The sequence below is a fragment of the Eleginops maclovinus genome, chromosome 10 (genome assembly GCF_036324505.1).
Source record: "Eleginops maclovinus isolate JMC-PN-2008 ecotype Puerto Natales chromosome 10, JC_Emac_rtc_rv5, whole genome shotgun sequence".
Classification (NCBI taxonomy): domain Eukaryota; kingdom Metazoa; phylum Chordata; class Actinopteri; order Perciformes; family Eleginopidae; genus Eleginops; species Eleginops maclovinus.
The window spans coordinates 20,222,455-20,244,440 of NC_086358.1; the positions used below are offsets into that span (position 1 = coordinate 20,222,455).

Genomic DNA, 21,986 nt, shown 5'->3' on the forward strand with positions numbered 1-21,986 from the left:
GGATATAAGACAATGATGACGATGGTAATGATAATAATAGCAATTATAATTATGATTATCGTAATTACCTTAATTATCTTAATATTATACACAGATAGGATGAGAAATAATACTGTCTTGTTATTTGAACATGAACTTTTAGGAATACAATTTTTACCTTATTATTTTCTTTTCACCCTGGAAACTGGATGCATGTATGTGTATGTATACTGTATATGGAATTGTGTTTATTTGTGTGCATATTTAATGATTGATTTTGTTTGTTTGTTGGATTCATAAATTCTCTATATTAATATTGTAATAGTAGAATAAATAAAAAATCTACAATAAAAACAAGTACAATTCCGACAAAATACTCATATTACTGAATATGTGCTTTATGGTAATTTAAAATATGACAGAACGTACCTGACGTTAATATAATTAATTCTTCTACCAGAACTTCCATTTAAACCAGACCAGTTTAGAACCAGAACCACAGCAAGCATTGGGTTATTTTTCATTTTGGGAAGCGGCCCTTTAACTGAACGGCATGCATTTGTAAATGATCATGAAAGCGGTTCTCAATTCTAATTACTTTAAATTATGCAAGGGCGTTAATTTGCCTGAAATGAGCCTAATTATTGTATGTATAATAATGACTAACAAAATGACAAGCATCACTCATCCTGAATGTTTCCACACACAGTGTATGAATTGGCTGTTGAACAGTCCGGTCCTAATTGAGAGACAACACAGTCGGATGATATGGCTCCCTTGGACGAATCTCGTGTGTGTGTGTGTGTGTGTGTGTGTGTGTGTGTGTGTGTGTGTGTGTGTGTGTGTGTGTGTGTGTGTGTGTGTGTGTGTGACTGTTTTATTATAAGCTCCATGAAAACACACTGAAACAACTTTGACTTTAATTAAATGTAATATTTCAACAGATTTAATAACTGTAATATTACTTTTAAATACAAAGACTAGGTTCAATTTAATATTATTAATTTCAACTTACCTAAAACAATTATGTGAAATCTGTTGAAGTAATACATTTGAATTAAGTCTACATTTTTTCAGTGCATCCTGGTGTCAGCGTTCCTCTCCTCACAGCCCCAGGGGGGTGGGGGGGACCTGAAGGGAAAACCCCTCTGCTTCAGAGAATGCAGTTATGCACCATTACATCTCCCCAACAGGGACACTATCGGCAGGATTATGAGCATGCAGAGACAATGTCCCCTCACCGCTGGCACAGTAGAGCCTCAGATGGTGGAGTGTGAGGAGCTGGCAGAGATAGAGCCTGCTGCTCCAGAGAGGACAGCAGGGCATGTCCGGGCATGTACTGGGATTCAAATCAAAGCTATGCACTATGAATTGATCAGTGGTGTGAAGTACAGTTACTCAAGTACTGTACCTAAAGTTCTCCTATTATTCTATATTTGAACAATGTGTATTGTAGGGCCATATCTATACAAAACTTGTCTGTGAAGTGTTTTGCTCAAAATAGCAAACAGATCCCCCATTGTAGCATGCCTCATCCCCCTCTATTTCAGCCCTGTTCCTGAAGTGCTGATTCTGTGACTGTAGCTTTAAATGAACTAGCTGCTGCTGGCCACGCCCCTTTGGAGCTGCTGCTGACCACGCCCCTTTGGAGCTGCTGCTGACCACGCCCCTTTGGAGCTGCTGCTGGCCACGCCCCTTTGGAGCGTCATGATCTCTCCTCTGAAGAGAGTTTTCTACCGGGAGAAACTCAGCTAAACGCTGCCGTGATTAAACGCCGTATTATGTTCCAAACCACATCCAGCATTATTTCTGAAATAATTCTCAGTGTTCACCCCTAGAACAGAGACATTATATGTATTATATAACAGCAACTCTAAGTCCCTCCAGCAGACATCCTGCTGAACACACACACACACACACACACACACACACACACACACACACACACACACACACACACACACACACACACACACACACACACACACAGAGGTGCTGCGGAGGGGATTCAGTTAGCAACTGTATATTGGGGACGAGGTTGGGTTAGGTTGGTTATAGGTTGGGACGTGTCACGTGGGCGGGACGTTGCCAGGAGTTCAATGTAAAGCCAGCCCAGATTTCCCTTATGACATCATAACTGAAGCAAATCTGGATCAACTCATTTGTACACCTGTTTTTAGAGATGTGGGTGAGGAGGAAAAGAGAGAAGATTGTATTTTCTGACACTTTGTGAGTCTCCTTACACACTGAGGACACATATTTATGTATAAAAGACATCAAAAGGTGCACTTTGCATAATAGGGGACCTTTACGTACACATTTGAGATATTTGTACTCTACTTGAGTATTTCAATTTGTTGATACTTTGTACTTCTACTCCACTAGAATTCAGAAGTAAATGGTGTACTTTTACTCCACAACATGTATGTACTACCAGGCCCGTAGCCAGCATTGTGGTGGGGGGGGATCTTTTCCCCCCGAAAGTGGACTTCATTTGGCTCCCTACTCCAATGCCCCCTAAATACACCAGCACACTTCAAATCTTTTAATTAGACATATTTTATTCATCGTCAAGTTTGTTGTGAGTCTGTTGTTGCTGTCCTTCATTTTTTGTCTGTTGCTCCCCACTGTTAACATAAATGGACATGAATTGCTTCAATTGAGCTATCTCTATAGTCATTAAAACTTTAACAAGAATGAAGAATTTGATATAAATGTAAGTGTTACTCAAACTTCCTACATCTGTGATTGTCTGTCTCTGTTGCTCACCTCAGTTGTCTGTTGCTTTCTTCCATTGCCTGTCTGTTGTTGCCCTCCATTGTCTGTCTCTGTTGTTGTTCTGTCTGTCTGTTGTTGCTGTCCTTTATTGTCTATCTCTCCACTGTTGACATAAATAGATAAGAATTACTTCATGAAGTACACTATCGGTATGGTCATTAAACTTAAACATGAATTAATAATGATATAAATTGAAGTGTTCCAGAAAAGAGCTTTCAAACAGCATCAAAACCATCTCTTTGTAATTTAAATTGACATAATCAAGGTTGAATGTGTAGTGCCCTACCCTCTTACTTAAAACATTCTTAGTCCATTTCTCCCTTATATTAGTGCCAGATTCATGCAAATGCAGTTCTGGGGTTCTACCTTACCACTAAGAAGGAACACAAAGTTTGATTAAAATCTGTGTCGGTTGGGCCCCAAAGTGTCTGATTTCACGTGAAATGACCCACCCCCCATGTCTCCCTCTTCTTCTTCTATGGCTTCTATTGCATCAGAACGCTCATCAGCTCCAATCGTCTTGGGTGCATTTTTGAGTATAGATCGACAGCTTCATCCAGATCCAGAGCCATGTCGTAGTGGGTATGGATGAGAGCCAAGGATGACATGCGGTCCTCTCCCATGCTGCTCCGCATGAATGTGTTGAGTCTCCGGAGAACACTGGCAGACCTCTCACATTCGCAGGAGGTCACTGGCAAGGTGCATGCAATTTTCAGGAGTTTGAAGATGTTCGGATACATCATCTCATCACACTCTTTGATAGCTGAGGCACATGAGCTTGGTCTTTGGTGTAATGCTTTGACCTGCCACTTCAACTTCCACCGTTTCAGCTCCTGGTCAATGACCTCTGGTGATGGCAAGTCATCTTGGTACAGAGCGACTGCTTCAGAGATGTCCACCGTTACATCTGAGTTGCACTGGACAGATGGAATTAGGCCCATGAGCCTTGATGCGGTCACAGAGAGGGGACTAAATCTGGACTCAAACTCTGAAATGACATGGTCTAAGAAGGGTATCGTCATGTTCCGGAGATAGTACTCCTTCACTCCTTCAGCGGGTACATTTTCCCTGTGTTTCTGCCTTCCAGCTGCTCTCGGCTGGGTTGGTTCCACGTTGACCCTGAGCAGCCATCCTAACTGCTTGTTCGTAGATTTGATTGAAGTCGTCGTCGATGGTCTCGCGGAGCTCCTTGTAGACAGACTTCACCTCATCAACCATGCTAAATGCCTCGATGATGTCGAGTGAGGTGCTTTGCAGTTTCACCGTGATGCCCGCCAGGTGGGATAAAACTTGGTATACGGTGAGGAATGTGAGGATGAATCCAAAGTTTTGTAGCCCACTCAAGAGACCATAGGCCTCTGCTTTTGTACTTGCCCTCCCATCCACTGTGACATCTTCACTGTACTCCTCTGTATGGAGACCCTGTGCCATGACTTCCAGAGCCTTAATAATGAAGACAAAGGCACTGTAGAAGTGACTGTAGGCATCATGCCGTGCTGCCCATCTTGTGCGGCTGAGGTCAATCAGGGGCTTCCGCTTTCCGGTAGAATGTGCCTCCTTATCTACAACCTCCTTGAGAAGGTGTTCCCTCTTCGGGCTGCAGGTGAAGAACATGACGATGTACTTCATCTTATCAATCATGTTGCGCACAACTGGAAGAGCACAAGAGCGTGCAATGACAAGGTTCAAGCAATGGCCCATTGCAGTGCATATAAACTGCCTTAGGCGCATCCTTTTTTATCAAAGCTTGAACGCCAACATTTTCGCTGCTCATATTGCTGGCGCCATCGTACCCCTGGCCTCGACAGTCAGCAATCTCTATGCTTAGATGACTCAGCACATCTTTGATCGCGCTTGCAATGTGGCGACCTGTGATCCGTGGCAAAGTACAAATCTCAAGCAACTCCTCTCTGATATTTAGTCTTTGTCCACGAAGCGAACACACATTGGCATCAGCTCTTCATTATGGGATGTGACCTCATCAGCTAGGACTGTGTACATCTGAGCATGCCTGACCTCTTCCACGATCTTGGCCTGAATCATGTGCTTCCCTATTACATCAATCATTTCATTTTGGCTTTGAGGTGATAGATATGTGGCATTTTTTAGCTTTGGTTTCTCCAAATGCTGCTTCAGCTTTTCATCGTGATTTGAAAGCAGTTTCAATAGGGCCAAGAAATTCCCAGGATTGCCACTACAATGCTGCTGCTCAGCTGATCCTCTCAGTGCAATGCATTGACGGCCACAGTAGAGAACAGCCTCTGCAACGCACTTGAGAATGTGCCTGTTCTCTTTGATGATTGGTCTCCTTTGCACTGTATAAACTGAATTCCTGGGTATTTGGGTTTGATGTGATGTTTGACAGTTTGCATATTTCATATGATTGGTTTTGTTTGATTGGTGGTTCATAAATTTCTTGTTTTCTAATATTTAATGTAGCGAAATTTACAATAAATGAACAAGTTTCCACTCTGTGCATTTGGAAAGTGAGTAATTAAATATGCAAAACGTCATCGAATTATTATTTTCTACAGAAACCAGCCATAATCCATGTCCTTAAACCAGAATACGACATTGTTGTTTTGGGGAACCCCCAAATAAATGATTTGGTAAGATCATGAAAGTTTCAAGGTCTTGAAACTGGTTTTTCCCAAAATTGTACTTTTGGCCATAAGAACTGACAACAGACATGACAGCTATTTCCTGAATGTTCCAATACATTTGGTTGCATGTTGAAGAGTCCAGGTCCTGTTCAAGTACAGACTCAGCTGGCTACTCACATTTGCTGCCTGTCTCACTGACATCTAGCCCTTCAGGAGTGCTGTTCTTTTAGTGTGTTCTGTGCGTGTGTGTGGAGGTGTGTTTATTGGCTGTGATTAGTGTGGTACTTCAACTCCTCCACATCTGATCACTAGATTAATACAGCAATAGAAAAAATTTAAATAACTGAATTTAGAGTATTAAAATACAAAGACTAGGTAATAATAATTTTTATTCCTCTGAATTATTTTATTTTTGATTGTCACATAGCATGTGAGGGTTTGGTAATTTCTCAAGCCAAGTATGCATTTGTCTAAAAAACCCGTTGTTCCAAAAATGCAAACCCCCACAGGGAACAGGCAGGATGACAGCAAAACAAGCCTAGTGGACGTAACTCAGGGGAGTGTGAGGAGCTAGAATAGAGCCTGCCTGGAGCAAGCGGGGCATGGTGGGAACATAAATCAAACCCCTAGCTTGATGATTGATCATTTGCAAGTGTAGTTACAGTTATTCAAGTTACTGTACTTAAATATTCTATTATGGGCTAAAATTTAACATTGTTATTGTAGGGCGCAACCTCATAAAATCTTGTCACTTTGAAAGTGTTTGAATGGCACCAATAAGATCCCTGAGGCTCCTGCACCCTTATTAAGTCTGTCATAGACATCTAAATTCTGTGACGTAGCTTTAAAATGAACACTCTGCTGCCAAGACCGGACTCTGCGACCAGCCCCTAGTCTGCTGACACGCCGGGGAGCTGCTGCATGGCACTTGGAGCGAAATGCTCTCCTCGAGAGGAGTTGCCCGGGAGAAACTAAAGCAAAGTCCGTTTAAACGCCGTAATTATTTCAAACCCAATCCCGATTATTTCTGTAAATATTGCTAGTGTTTCCCTAGAAAAGACATTGGTATTATATCAGTCGGCTAGGATCGCAGCAATCCTAATGGACTAGGCAACCACACTACAAGTACCTACAAAACACACACACACACACAATACAAGAACAAAACCCCACTCACACACCGATGCCTCGGGGGGATAAGTTAGCAACTGTTATTGGGACAATGGTTGGGTTAGTTGGGTTTAGGTTGCGTGTCACGTGGCGACGTTGACTTCTAGGGTTCCAATGTAAAGGCGATTAGGCACTAACTAAGAAATCGGGGATTAACCGCCCCCACCTGTTTTTAGAAAGTCTGAACAAAAGAGAGAAGATTATTCCCCATTTTTAGTTCCTACACATCTGAGGACTACTTTTTTTTTTATAGACTAAAGGTTTTGATAATGGGGTTAAAATTTAGATTTTGTACTCTAATTCACGTATATACAATTCATTTAAATACTTACTTCTTGACTGTCACTGTTTTCAAAAGTAGGGGATGCGTACCTTCATCCACCTGTATGTGACTACCTTTAGTAACTTTACAGTTTAGGATTAATGATGTGAAATATAATCAACCCTTAACTCAGACTTTAGTTCCACCTGGAGTAAATTCACAAGCTAACCTGTGTTAGGGATTTTTTGGCTTAGGTATTTAACCTTAGACCTAGTTCATCATTTTCTCCTTCCTCTGCCTGCGTTCCCATGGCATAGTTCGTTGGCCTTGGGGTTGCTGTAATCTCCCTTAAGGAGGGGCAGCTTGGGTGCTTTGTTGATGCCAGTTTCTGACCGAGCAGAAGCTGACCTGAGAGAGTTTATTGTTCAATGACATCTAGAAGCCCTTCTTATCTGGAACGTAGGTTCCCTGGCGTACATTATTTTCCATGGACGACAGCTTTAGTTAGATTCAGGATCCATATTTGTTTAGTCTCGCTGATGAGGAATGTTGATCATACACTCTGAACTGGTTAAAACCTCGGACTGCAGTAGAGTTCTTCAGAATTGGTCAGGCAGCCGCTTTGTCAACTCGTGGCTGCAGCAAATGTCTTGTCAATCCTCCGGCCGTAACTTCAAAATAAAAATTCAGTGTTTAACAACAATCAATTAGTCCTTGACAGCGGTCTGTACTACTGAATTAACAACATATCACATGTTCTGAATTGACCAATCAGAATCGAGTATTCAACTAAACCCTGTAATAATATGGTATAACCCAGTACTGTGCTACTAACCTACACACTATTTTACATATCTAAACTGCTCCACATTGACAAACTACAAAACTAAACTGGTCTTACATGTATACAGATAGGATACATTGATAAACTTATTAGTATAAGAGTGTGAAAATATCCATTCTGCATAACGTACTATAAGTACTTTTACTTATAGTTCACTTGATAACACTGATAACACTTCTGTACCTGATATTATTCTGAAATGTATCATTGTTCAGAATGAATACTTTTACTTTAAGTATATTTAGATGCTATCACTTTTGTACTTTTACGAACATACAATTCTGAAATACCTGCGTTTTACTTGTAATAGAGGGCTTTTAGACCATAGTATTTGTACTTCTATTTAAGTTAAGGATCTGAGCCGTAGTGGTAGGTTCCAAACCTCTGGAACAAGCGAGTAAGTGGACCTTCAGATCAAATAGTTTTCTCATGCTGGTTGGAGAACAAGGAATTGTGAGGCAAAAAATGTACCAACTTAGCAAGACACTTTATTTAGTTAACCGCCCAGGAAGGAAACAGGGCAGAGTAAGAATTCAGATTTAAATATATGAAACACTTCCAGCCTGCAGGATAAGAGCAGCTATAGTCATTAATCTGGATAGTGTGTGCAGTGCTGCGAGGAACCACAGTGTTCTCCGGATCTAAACCCAGATAATAAGTGATGCAACACTGAGTGGGAGTGAAGAATATATTTAGACTACGCAAGCTACAGAACAAGATATAGAAAATGTACCAATATGTACTTCAGTACCTAGAACGGAAAATAATCGACGCTGGGTTATAAGAGTGAAAAAGCAGAAACATAAATATGATTTATGAAAGGGAATAAATCCAAAGCAGCCCTTTTTCCCCCAACATGTATTACTTCAACAGCCCCCCCGGTATACTTTCATTTTAATACATTCAGACTCACTTCTGCAATTCCTCACACTGTCGTCCGCAGAAGCAACATTCATAAATGTGACGATTTCATTTCTTTCAGAAGAGTGCATGCACGCGGCCTCAGGCGCTCAGAGGCCTGCATCTGTAAATCACTATCTCACACATGCTAATCGCCATCACACACTGCTGCACCCACCAACACCCAACAGACGATCAATCACAGTGACCTACCACCATAAATAACATCGCATTCAGACAGTTCATAAAATAATTACAGGGGTAAGCTTCACTCATTCTCTTTTATCCAAACACCTATTTGACTGATATGTTTCTCAGGATAAGAGTTCAATACAATATTAGAAAGGTAAAGACACAGTAAATGTATATTTTTTTGTAGTAACCAAGAACATTTCCTGGATAGAATTCAGTAAAAACAAAGAAGGAATACAAAATGGAATTCCCTGAAAAGGTGAAGTCTGTAAGGACTTGGCTTGGGAACGGGAAGGTCACCGGTTCAAGACCCCGAAAGACCAAGTGCCTCGAGGTGTCCCTGAGCAGGAAACCGCTCCCTTCACTGCTCCCTGAGCTCCGTACATATAGCAACTGTAAGAAAAATCAATATATTGAGACGGAACATTAAATGACATTATTCACTGTTTCCCAACGGACCGGACTTTGTACTTCCGGTCACCGGATGTTATTGTTTTAGCCTCAGTTAGCATGTAGCTAATAGTATATCGTAGATGTGAGTATAAGGAAAACAACGCATGGAGGTACATATTGAACACACCGCCTGTAACTCTAACTCATTGACGCTGCATTATTACTATTGACATGTGTTTAATAACCAATAATCCTCAGAAGTATTGTATAATAAAATATCATAAAGAGAAGCGTCATGACTACATCATCAGATGGCGACGGTGACTTTATAATAGGGCCAAAGAACGCGCCCTGGACCCGCCTTCGTCGACGTCAGCCAATGGAAGGAGATTAAATAAGAGACGGGGAAATGCGTGCTTTAACGTGGAGTCTGGATCAGTGGACGTGGGGGAGGACCGCAGCTGTGTTTCCTTGTAAACCAACATATTATTGCATTAATAAATACTGTTATACTTAAACAAGAAAGCCTCCGGGTCTAGTTAAGAACAACTCTTGGTCTTCAAACAAAGAATATTCTTAACAGAGCCCACTGCTCCTAACACTTGGATGGGTCAAATGCAGAATGTACATTCCCCCTCTGTGGGACCATAAAGGATTCCTTCCTTAAGAGTTTCCGCTGCTGATTTTCTTCCGTGAAACATTTTGTAATCTGTTGGACAGGATTTTGATCATATACTAAAACTTCTATTGAACAGGTTCAAATGTGGTAAATCAAAAACGCAGTGGAGTCGTCACACGTGCAATATGTTGAAGTTAATGCATAATAACCAGGAATGGATCCGATGCCTTCAAACAAGTTGTGCGTGTGCTCTCTCTTACATTCTGATTTTGTAGTTTTTCTTGCAGCTACTTCACTCAGCAATAATCACTGTTGTATACCATCTCCAAACATTTATATGGACGTGTACATATATGTCTTACTTGTATTTTTTACTTACGTGTGCTTGTCCCCGTAGCCTATTCATTTTTTTGATCACCATGTTATTTGCTATGTCACATTCACTGTAACGTTGAAAATGTCCCCGCTGCGTGACAAATAAAGGATTTCGGATAAGACATTTTTTTCTAATTATGTTTATGTATTCCGTACTTTCCTTTACTATTTTTTTTTTTGTATTATATTTATTATGTAATAAGTTACAATGGCCTGCTTATGTACCTTCAGTGAAACTATTCAAAAGGTGGCGTTCATTCAATTAATTGAAAGCAAACTTATGAATATTATTTGTTTAATATTATTGCTTTCAACCATCCCAATACAATTATGTGGAACCTGTAGACATAATAAATGTAAATAAAGTCAACATTGCATTTTTTGAGTGTTGACTGATTTGATACAACACAAAGAGACCTGCACAAATTAATGTCTGTAATCAGACTATTATTAAATTAAAAAAACAAATAAAAAATACACTAATTGTGATATTAACTTCCATTGGTAATAGTGTTGCAAAAATAATAATATGAAGCATTATAATGGTAGATTATTAGCTGGCTGGAATTCTGTTTCTACTCGTCCATTCGGGTTTAAATGAGGTTTAACAACACAGCAGGAACTGTACATTTTAGTGAGTAAAAGTTCAATTATTAATAAACACGTCCATTAAATAAGTCACATGTCCTGCGTGCTTCCATCAGTTACAGTAACATGGAGAAAAGTTGCAGCCCAGTGTGAGAGGAGCTGATGACATGAGGAGGAGGAGGAGGAGGAGGAGGAGGTGGGAGCGAGCAGAGGAGTGCTGCAGAGTTATCTGTGACCTTTCCCAAATTAAAAGCTAATTGAGAGAGCTCAGGAAGGATAAGCAATATTCCAAAGGTCAGCCGCAGTGACACGGGCCTGAGAGCGGGATTACATTTGCTTTGCTAACCTTGGGGAGTAAATGTCTTTAGATACAGCTTGTGATCCCCACAGAGAGACCATCTGGGTGGAGAAACGAGCCATTACCAGGTGAGGAGGAGGTAAGAGGCTCAGAGACCTCCTGCACCACTGCAGGGAGAATATTTCATTTCCATTTGTACATTATTACTGTTTGCTGCCAATCAAAAAAAAGCAACTCCAATATCAGCAGTCAGATGATGAAATATGTAGAAACTGGATGCTGCAGCACTGATCATTACTTTATGAAATCATAAAAACTGATGAACAGTAGATAATGGTTAGTGAGATGATTTGTTGAAATAGATTGCTGCTCTAAGACGCTTATTCTTACTCCGAGAGGTTGTTGCAATACTAAACAGCATGCCCATATGTGCACACAGGGTTTGGAGGGTTACTTTAAAAATGACTAATACACTACAACAGAGGTGTCCAAAGTTTTTTCCCTGAGGGCCACATGAAGAAAAACATACGAAGGGCCGGGCCCCTCACTGGAGGTGAGATATTTTGCCTTATAAGTTAACTTATAAGTTAGCAAAATCAATCAAATGTTGGGAAATGATTCTTGATACTTGAATATGCTTTAAGAAACATTTCAGCTCTCCACAGGGGTTCATTTATTTAGTTGGCAGCTCATTCCTTTAAACAGAAGCTGCAGCTTATAATAAGGGGGAATATGAAGGATATATTTCAAGCTTGTTATGTTAAAAAGTTATTGGGCTTTTTTTCATCAACTATGATTTGTTTGAAACATTTTTTAACTTTAATTTACTGAATTTATTTGAAAGTTGGTCTTATTAACACATGAATACTACTGTGAAACATGTTATTTTTACATATTTAAGTAATACAATACAAGAAAGCACAAGCTTCAGGTGTGGGCTATATTCCAATTATACTTTTAGCATTTGCTTTGGGCCAATTACTGTAAAAGTGGGCCGCATTTGGCCCCCGGGCCATAGTTTCAAACCCCCTGCCCTATAAAAATGCACATCATCTAGTGGAAACAACAAACGGTTGTGAGGATTACTTTTCAAATATAACGCTAAATATATCTGTAAAAAAAATAATCATACCAGTAACGTGACCTGATTAGAACATAAAACAAATGTAACCCAAATACTTTAGGTTACTTTTGCATTACTTACATTTCAAATGCCATGCAAATTAATACAATACAATAAAATAAATATCAATAAGATGTTTTTTACTTACTGTAAGTGTATTTTGTAAGAGAACAGAACAACGTGACATTAACAAAAAAAAAGATTTAGGATAATAAAAATGGTCCTCTTCTGTTTTAGGCTATACTTACAGCAAGTAGAGTTTATAAATGTGGTTTTCAGTGACGTGCGGTGAGGGGAGGCAGGTGAGGCCGTGCCTCACCTGCCTCCCCTCATCATGAAAAGTAAAATGAAGAAATAAATGTAATGATCATATTTATCCAGTTGTTTGTATTATAAAGTTATTTTCCTTTTAATTTCACCAGTTTTACATTATTTTGATCCAAAATCGCTGAATTTTCATATTCACGTTCAAACACTGAGAACGGCTGCTCGGTGAGGCACCAACCTGCTGACATGCTATACAGGGAGACTGTAACTGCTGTCTGTCTGTATGTCGCTATTAAAATGTTCAAACACTCTGGCTATATTAACTCATTTCCATACTTTAGCTGGTGTATATAATATACAGTGTTTTTTGTCAACTGTATGTCTGTAACGTGTCTCTAGTGCTGAGCAAAACCGCTGCGAAGAGAGACTAGGTGAGGCACGCAGTTCTCCTGCCTCATGGCAGGGGGTGCTAGTGAGTCCAGTTCAAATCTGATTGTGATGACGTCAGTGCCTCACCAGCCATGAACTTCACCGCACGTCACTGGTGGTTTTTGTTCAAAACTTTAATTAAAAGCAAAAAGCTCAATTACACGTACGTCTACTTATAATTTATCATTCATGATAACATATTAAAACGCTGTAATCCTGCTAGTTATCCCCATTTAAAATAAATGACTATTTTTTTCATGTATTCAGATTACTAGTTACCTATTTTTTTGCTATCCTGACAACATAATTTCATGTAATTGCTAAAGTTTCATGTCATTATCCCAAGCCTGCATATCACACACAAGTGAAACTCCAGTGCACACTTTTCAATCGTATTATTTAACACCAGTCACTGTAGACTGGTTCAATACAAATATGTAAAATCAATATTTATTCTCTTTGCTTCATTAGTGAGGCTTTATTCACAGAGTATGAAATGCTGACTGGAGAGCAAATGGTGTGTTCCAGTGGGAGTATCAGAGTTTCCAGTTGGAAATTTCAATTGGGACGAACCCCGAGGGCTGAATTCCTACTTAGACACTCGGAGACAACTTGCCATACCCGAGATTATCATTAAAAATGGAGGTTAAGAGAACACTTTGATAATGTCACATGCTTAGCTCTTCTGTATTATACTTCTCACATTAAATCAGATGTGGTACTGCTCATCTTCTATCCATAAATATGTTGCTACCATGTTCAAAAAATCCAAAATAAAGCATAAGTATAAACCGGTTTTGCTCACAATGGCTAACCCGAGGTGACTGCTAAAGCTATAAACAAGGCGAACAACTTTCCTGCGGGCGGCCATCTTTTTCTGTTCTAGTGGAACCAGTCAACTCAAGCTCCCAGGAAGTGCTCCAGACCAGTGTTAATTTTGTCAACGAAAACTATGACAAAAAATGTTCATAAATAACCTTTTTTAAATGACTAGGCAAAGACAATGACAAGCTAAAAATAGATTTTTGATAATAGAGACTATGACCAAATCAATATTTTGTTTTCGTTGACGAGACGAGACGGGACTAAAGTGTTAATGGTGGACAATCGGACATTCAAAATGCAGGATATTTAATTTCCCCCAAATTGTCCATCTTGTCTGTCAAAATGCATCCCTGTCATTTGTTGAATTAGTTGGCATTCTGGGAATCTGCACACATCACTCACATTTCTCAGCTACAACTGGTAATGTCCAAACAGTGAGAAAATAACAAGATGATGGCTTCAGCGCAAAAAGGTTTTGGTTGGAAAAAAAGACTAGATATATGGACACACTTTATTTATGAAAGGAAAACACACTACACGGTTACTGTGGGAAAAGGAGAGTGGCTACAAATTAGTTGGGAAGAATACGACCAACCTGAAGAGACACTTGAAGGCTCACCATCCTGCTATTTATGCCACGGTACGTTAGCTACCTGTAAACTGTAACGATACATGATAAGTCGTAATGCTAACTAAGCATATCAATTCCCTAATGTCAAGTCAATATGGTAACACTTTATTTTGATAGTCCATCTGTTGACAGTCAACAACACTGTTTCAACTGACAAGTGACATGCATTCAACTAACTGCCAGTAGAATATAAGGTACATCTCAAGTGTTGATCTATAGATTTTTTAAAAAGTGTCTGTTGACTGTCCACAGGTTTTTTGCAACAGGTTAACAGGTTCCCACTATTCAACCTTACTATTTGTAGATTGTCCGCATCTTCCACATTAACAATTAACTACTCAAAATCAATCTGTCAGTTGAAAGTCAACAGGGTCATGTCAAATATCTGTTGATAATCTGTTGAGAGTCAAAATGTCAACTAAAGATTACATTAAGGATTAGTTAAGGATCAACAGATAAGCAACTAAAGTTTAGTTGAATATCTGTTGATGGTCAATTAAACTTTAGTTGACTATCAGCATGCTTTTAGTAGGCATTCTCCACCAAGCGTTTGTAGGCGTGTGTTAGGACTATCCAATTAAAGTGAAAAACTGTTGAGAACAGTAGAACGTCTATAACCTATCAACAGAACACATTCATCCACTAATGATATGCAACAGACATGGAAATAAAGCGAAACGTTTTGCACAACTGAACACAAACACTGTATAACTGAAGTCAATACCAGGCTATAAAGCACAGTAAAACAAACACTGTAGGCAGCATATCAGAGAGAGCTCTTTTATTTTGAGAATATAATACAAATATAGTAAAAGCACATCTGAACAGATGTGATGGTCAAAATAAAGTGTCACACATCTCACAGCTGGTAGTTAATACCAGGCAAACAAAAATAAATCACTGCACTGCAGATTTTTACAGTTTAATAACTATAAATAAAAGAAAAACAACTTGGTCAAACGAAAGAACATTACATTACTGATCTACCCTGAGGCCAAGGTCAACAACAACAACAACAACAACAACAACAATGTTCAGCCCACATTCAGGATTCCTTGAGGGGATGAGCTGTTTGTTGCTTTTCATTTCAATTGTCTTTTCTGCCAGTTCACCAACAATTGTTTTCTGACAAACTTGGGCTAATTTCAAACGTGTGTATTTACCCTTGAACTGGTCTAGGACTCTTTTGTCCACTAGGTATTCTTCTGCAATTGCTGCAGTGTCTTTCACAGCATTTCTGGAAACCCGAACTTTCTGGAAAGCTTTGCTCATCTTGAATCCTCTCTGCACAAGTTTGAGGACATGCCGGTATCTTCTCACCACATCCCCTGATGGAAGCAACTGAACAATAAAGAATACTTTAATGTCAATAAATGTTATGGATGCCCAAGGATTGTTGTGGTGTGTATTGTGTGCAGTGTCTTAGTTGCAGGGTGAGCCACAGTGTTTCCCACATATTTTCTCTTGAAAAGGGACTACAACTTGGATAAATGTGTGTGACCTCCCGTTTGTTTTAGAAAATGTATTGTATTTTATAGTAGCTAGTGTGGCTGTGTGCGCACGGTGCCAGTTTAGTAATATCATTTGCTATTTATTGGTAAAAAACATATTGGTGGTAAAAACTGGTGAGAACATTCTTTAAATGTAATGATTCATTACAGGCTCAGTTCAAACAGCTCTAATAGATGAGCATTAGATGTGTGGAAATTTCTCGATTTATATCGATTCTGCATCGATGCGGTGACAGACCCTAATTGGGAGTTTGGTTTCATATCAGCTTAGTGAGAGTCTTATTGTGTTTTGCTGTCATTTTTCTGACTCGCTAGTTTCTCTCCTCTCCTCGGATCTCTGTTTCACCGAAGGTGGACCTTTACACACACCCGGTGTGTGCGGAAGTGAGAGATGGCATTCAAACGATCTCCAGTCCACTAACTTGTTGCTCTCACTACCAACAACAGCTGCTCTGTTATGCCAAATTCACATCAGCCAGCAGCGGAGTGCGGCTCGCCATAATGATGACATTTTTCTGAGGTGTGTTCATGTGTTTCAGGCGAGAAGAAATTATTTGTAGCATAGGTCAATATGTCAGGACTCAGGTTACTGATTGGCTGCGGTTACTCTCTGGTTGCACTTTTACTACTAAAAGTTAAAATATCTCCAACTTTTAGTTTGGCTGCACTCCCCGGCAGAATCAAACGTCCGCTGTGTGCTCAGAGACATCGCATGGCAGCTCACTGCAGGCCGCTCTTCACTGCTGCTCTGGTGTGAATTCGGCATTACAATAATGTTGGGCTGCAAAAACCTGCATGCAGGCTGAAATAGAGTCATTGGGTTCTGTCGGGAGATGCAAGGCCAGTAGTAGAGCTATGAGTTAACCAAGGGAAAACTCTGGGCTGCTATGTGAAAGCCTTATTTTTGTAGATTACAGCACACTTGTAATGCACTGCAGAATGATTTAGGTTTTGTTTTTGTTAAGTTTATGTGAAGTGGGTCACACAGGTACTGGTATTGAAAAGATGCAGCTTTTTATATTAAAGACTGAACAGTCAGATCTTTGAAACCACTTTCTAAATAAAAAAGGGAGTTCAAATTTATCTGAATGTTTGTATTAAGTGATAACAAAAGTATGTATGTGCAGTAATATAGAAATTTGAGGATGCAATACATTGAGATGCATCGAGAATCGTTGTGAATTTGAATCGTTGACAGATGAATCGAATTCAAATCGAATCGTGAGGGCATTGAAGATTCACACCTCTAGTAAGCATATGGGGCACGATGAAGAGTACGTTGGTGATAAGAGTGATGATGATTGGTCAATGTGATAGTGTGTACTATACCCCAAACCCAGTATAAAGCAGTAACAATAATAACCTAAATGCATTTAGCAGTTGTCTTAGTTTATTATACCTCGCTCTCCTTTTCCTTTTTGACCTCTTCACCTTTTTGTTTTCCTTCCTTCCTTTCCTTTTTTTGCTTCTCTTCTTACCATTCTTCTTTTTCTGCTTCTTGTTCTTCTTTCCTTCATCAGAAGAGTCAGAGGTAGAGCTTGAGCTGGAGTCAGAGCTTGACTCAGTGCTGGAGTCAGTGCTGGAAAGGGTGCTGGAGTTCAACCTCATGGCCTGAGGCTCCTCATCTCCAGTGTCCATTATCTCCAAGTTCCCATCTTTTGATGAATGATAAATGACAAAATAAATAAACTTTAAGTTTAGTCCCAACAAATGATTCACTTAAAGCCCAGAGGAGTCTGCTTTTATCACAATATACAACATTACAGAATTACATTGGTGTGACTGAGCTTGAGAAACTGAAAATTAAAGGTGGTTAATTAAAGGTTGTACATATGAAGTGCATACTAATTGTGGGGTGGAGGTTAGATTGTGTATGAAGAGACATTGCAGAAGTACAAATAATGTGCACAAAACTTTAAATGGGATGTCTTATGTTTGATATAAAGAAAAAGGAGTTGTGTATGAGAAGATGCATTAGTCTGCTACTTTCAAACTGCATTGTGTCGAACTTTATTGTCACTATCAGTGTATTTCAATTAATTCCACCCAATTAGTGCTCATGTCCAAGTCCATGTGGACTTCATCTTTAAATGGAGAGTCAATATGCCATGACAAGGCAGCAGTCAACAGCTTACACGCCCTGAGGGATCCTTCATATTGTCCAGCTAAATATCTACCTGCACTAAATGTAAAAATGTAAGGGCAAATCAAAAATAGGTACTTGAGAAAAAATAGTAATGAAAGGCTGGCAATAATATTCAATAATAGCTGAAATACTGTTGTGGTAAACTGCGCCAGAATTATTTAAAAGTCACACAGGTTCTGGAGAGTCATAATGTAAAACTTTGCTCCACCTGTACAAACCTTGCTCTTGTATAGAATTCTTCTCCTCAAGTTATTGTTTGAGTAAGCCATTTTCCTCCTCTAGCTCATCCACCCGAGACTGGAGCATCTTAGCCTTGTTTTTCCAGAGAATATGCTGTTGGACAGGTATAAGACTTTCCACCTTACCAGCTGCAAAATAGGAACAAAGGCTAAAGGGGCCAAAGTCAACAGTTTTTTATGCATCATATCATGTGATCAACAAGACAACAGATTACAAAATTGATCATAGAAGCAATGAACATTTGGTTATCAGATACAATAATGTGCACCTCTTTGAGAGCGTCAGTGTTCATCTAAATGTTACTTTAAATCTGAGTCTGGATCAAAACTGGAGTAATCAATATTTAACTTAATTATTTACTTAATTCTCCCAACAGATGCCTCAATGAATTTGTTTCAATACAAAGCTATGCAATGTAAATGTTTCGTATGTTTGGAGATGGCAGGTAAGCAGTTAATGCCACATAGAGGTGGTACATCATCTGAAAGTTGGGAACCTGATGATTAGTTTGAGATGCAGCTCAGCTCTGTGTGTTAAAAATCTGTAATAAACATTGTGTTTTGGTTAGGCGCCTATGCAAATGTTGAACATTTAGAGTGTGCAAGGGCTTACACAATTATGATAGAAGTATATGATGCAATTCCATGCTATATTATGTCTTATAATTTGTTGCAGCAATTTTTGGGTTGATGTCAGTTGTAACACAGATTAGGTGCAAGAATAAACATTTATTTACTGATCAAAATGATCAATTATCCCTCCAAAAGACCAAATTAAGACACCAAGACCTTGAGGAACACAAGAGAAAAAGCCAGGTTACCCATACCCCAGTATTTAGAAATATTCAAATACACCATTATAGATTAGGCGTAATTAACACATTTATACTGCATGTAGAAAACGGCTTGATTTTTGCCCCAAACTGCATGTGATTATCTAAGTGGGTATGTCTTTAACGGGGAGACTCAGCCGCTTAAAGACAGTAAAGTCGGTCGCGATCCCGCGGGTCTCATTAAGGAGAAGATTCAAACTAAGGAAACTTCTATATGAACCGCTAGCCCTGCTGCTCCAGTTAGGATAACTTTAGTTGTTGTATCAGCTTTTGCCTAAGACCTTGTCTATGGCTATACGTCCTTAGCTTTGCTGGTAGCATCGGTTAACATGCATATCACTTAGCTAATAAAGTTAGTCATAGTTGGTCAGGATAGTCCACATATCTAGAGTTTGAAGTAAGCACACTAACGTCAACTACTTTGAAATGTATAAACACAATTTGCCACTTTCGTGTATGGAATCATCTCCTTCTACTCCCTCATTATTCCCTCTCCGTGCCTTTGCCCGGGTAAAATGCATGGGACCCACCGCACTGCTCACATTGCCAGGTGAGGGGCGGGGTACTGAACGCACCTGATGAAAAATGCCATGTTTATGCTGAAAAGAAAAGTGATATTATTGGTTCACACGAAAGTATAAGGACTGCTTTCTAAATAAGACAATGTTACCTAAGGAAGTTGACACTTACCATCTCGGCGACCAAAAGATCTGAAATCCAACGACAAACAGAATTCCCCTGCGCAGTAGTCCAATCGGGCGGTAGAAGCGCTGTTGTCATGTGTTGACCACTAACACTCAACACCTGGTCCCAGGAGGTGTTTATATATAAATGAAGCGTATCTCACAAGTTCTCCAACCAATGAAATGAAAGTGTGCCAGTTTTAGATTTTTGGGATGTCTTGGTAGATAAATTGACCAACAGTTAGCTCGGTCCGCCGGCTATATGGCTTCACTGGAGCGAAAACTTTTGAGAAAGGTTTATGTTAAAGAAACCAAAAAGTCGACTTTAAAAAGAAAAAAATAGTAGCAAACGATTGACTTGTTGAAACGCAAATTTAAATGCAAAAACTGCCGGCACAAAACGAAGATGATCTCCTCCCAGTCCAAGGACCATTACATCTGGTAAGAATAAAATGCTTGCAAACTAAAGGGCCCATATTTTGTTATGCAATTGGCTGCAGGTAGGAATAGGGCATTCTTCTGCTATATATTAATGTTTGCTAATATTAAGTCAGCTTACCTAGAGAGCATGTTCACACAGAACCATGGATTGCTGTAGGAAGGAACCAGAAGGCCCGTATAAGCAATTCACAAATGTCTAAGGCGGTTCATTGTTTTCTTGGAACATTTTTGTTACTTTGGAACACACTCACAAGAAATATGCATATTATAGCACAAATGTCAATGCCCTCGTCAAGTAACTTCAAGTGCTGTAATACCAAATATTACCATGTGGGGTTTGTGTATGCCACGGTGGAGGATTTACAAAAATGAAGATATCAAGTGTGTGGAGGCCTCTAGAGTGAAGCCTACATTTGTGTTCTCTCTCCCTCAGTTAACCATGGAGGCAAGATATAATTTAGACAAGTAGCCAGCTAGCTAATGTTAGAACATATTTATTTCAGCGTATAGTATAGATAATGACACTGCCATGAACCAGGCTTACTTGCATAAACAGCATGGTTTTTACATAAGCTGCTGTTATTTGAATTAACTATGTATCCAACTTAGTGTGTGTATGTGTGCGTGTGTTCATAGACAATGTTCAGTTTATCATACAATTTGATGTCCTGCAATTTCCAGGGAATGCTGACGTAAAAGATGTGGACGTTTGAGGAGAAGTGTTAGGACAAAGTCACTTTTCTCTACATCACACTGCAGTTTATTCACATGGATGAAGTACATCCATAGGTAAGCAATGCAAAGGTATTATCTTATTACAGTAGTTGATAGATTACAGTATGTGTAGAGTGCATTTGAGTATATTGAGTACATTTGCACTACAGCACATGCTGTTATCATAATATATGGTGGGATGGATTTATGGTTAATCTGAAAGCATATTGCAAAAGCATCCTGTAATATAACCTGCTTTAGTTGGCCAGATATGTTGCAGTAACCCAAAAACTCTCTGATGTGACTTTTGCCTCTTGCAAATTTCATCATGTTGTAAATTGACCATATTTAGTTTACATTTTCTAGATCCTGAAATAGTTGACATCATTATGTGACTCATAATTTAGGATAGATATAGAGAGTAGTTGAGAGGGGAGTCATAGATAGGATATTAAAAAAAAGGCTGAAATGAATATCACTCTCCCCAAAGCTGTCAATCAGTTAATACAAGAACTGTTTCATTATGATGTCATCATGACACTGTCATTTTCAATGGTGATCCACCCTCCCCATTCCTCTGCCAAGGATGTCCTATTTACAATCTACAGGAAATGACAAAGCCAAACTTGAGTACAATGGGAAAGCATAAGGAAACACACAACTAAAACTGCTCCGAGAACAGTTTCTTGATGTTAAATAAAACCAGCCCGGGGGAAAATGGTGCCTTCCTATCACCAAGCATCCTCTCCATTAATAGTGCCATATTGATTATGTTAAGAAATATGTTAATTCTTTGGGCTTTGTAAGTGTGTGAGGTGGTTTCCAACCCAAAGATAACAACAAATATGTAACTTATTCATACACAGAGGAAACACTTTGCAATCATTGGCATTTTGTTGTATTTCTTTAACCGAAAGAGGGTTTATCTACAGAAGCGTAATGCATACACTTCAGAAATCAATGTTTTCTGTTGTTCTTCACTAACAATATTATTATCTCAGAATTCCAAGAAAAGTTATCATAAAAAAATTAATTGATAAATTAATCTGAGTTAATGAGATACCTCCAGCAGACTCTCTCTTTTTTCATGAAAACTTTTCTCAGAAAACAGGGGAAACTATTTTTTCTCAAGTGAATGCATTA

The 21,986-nt window shown here is 39.2% G+C and overlaps 2 protein-coding genes and 1 long non-coding RNA gene across 4 annotated transcripts in view; all 3 read right to left on the reverse strand.

The window, feature by feature from the left end:
* The window catches only part of LOC134870920 (carbonic anhydrase-related protein 10), a 316,734-nt gene that overhangs the window by 249,685 nt on the left and 45,063 nt on the right, over positions 1-21,986 (reverse strand). The window lies entirely within an intron of this gene.
* LOC134871107 (52 kDa repressor of the inhibitor of the protein kinase-like) lies at positions 3,171-4,442 on the reverse strand. The gene is made up of 2 exons (XM_063893705.1): positions 4,214-4,442; positions 3,171-3,711 (listed from the first exon to the last, which is right to left on the reverse strand). The coding sequence occupies exons 1-2, from the start codon at positions 4,396-4,398 to the stop codon at positions 3,243-3,245; spliced, it is 654 nt and encodes a 217-aa protein (XP_063749775.1). The 5' UTR covers positions 4,399-4,442; the 3' UTR covers positions 3,171-3,242.
* Positions 15,315-18,593, reverse strand: LOC134870337 (uncharacterized). Its single transcript, XR_010166548.1, has 3 exons — positions 18,152-18,593; positions 17,187-17,442; positions 15,315-15,617 (listed from the first exon to the last, which is right to left on the reverse strand). It is a non-coding gene; the product is annotated as an uncharacterized LOC134870337 (long non-coding RNA).

Coding starts and splice junctions, on each gene's coding strand:
- LOC134871107 (XM_063893705.1), bottom strand. CDS start 4,398: ATGATTGATAAGATGAAGTACATCGTCATGTTCTTCACCTGCAGCCCG. Junction 3,712..4,213: donor CACTTCTACAGTGCCTTTGT/CTTCATTATTAA, acceptor CCTCTCTGTGAC/CGCATCAAGGCTCATGGGCC.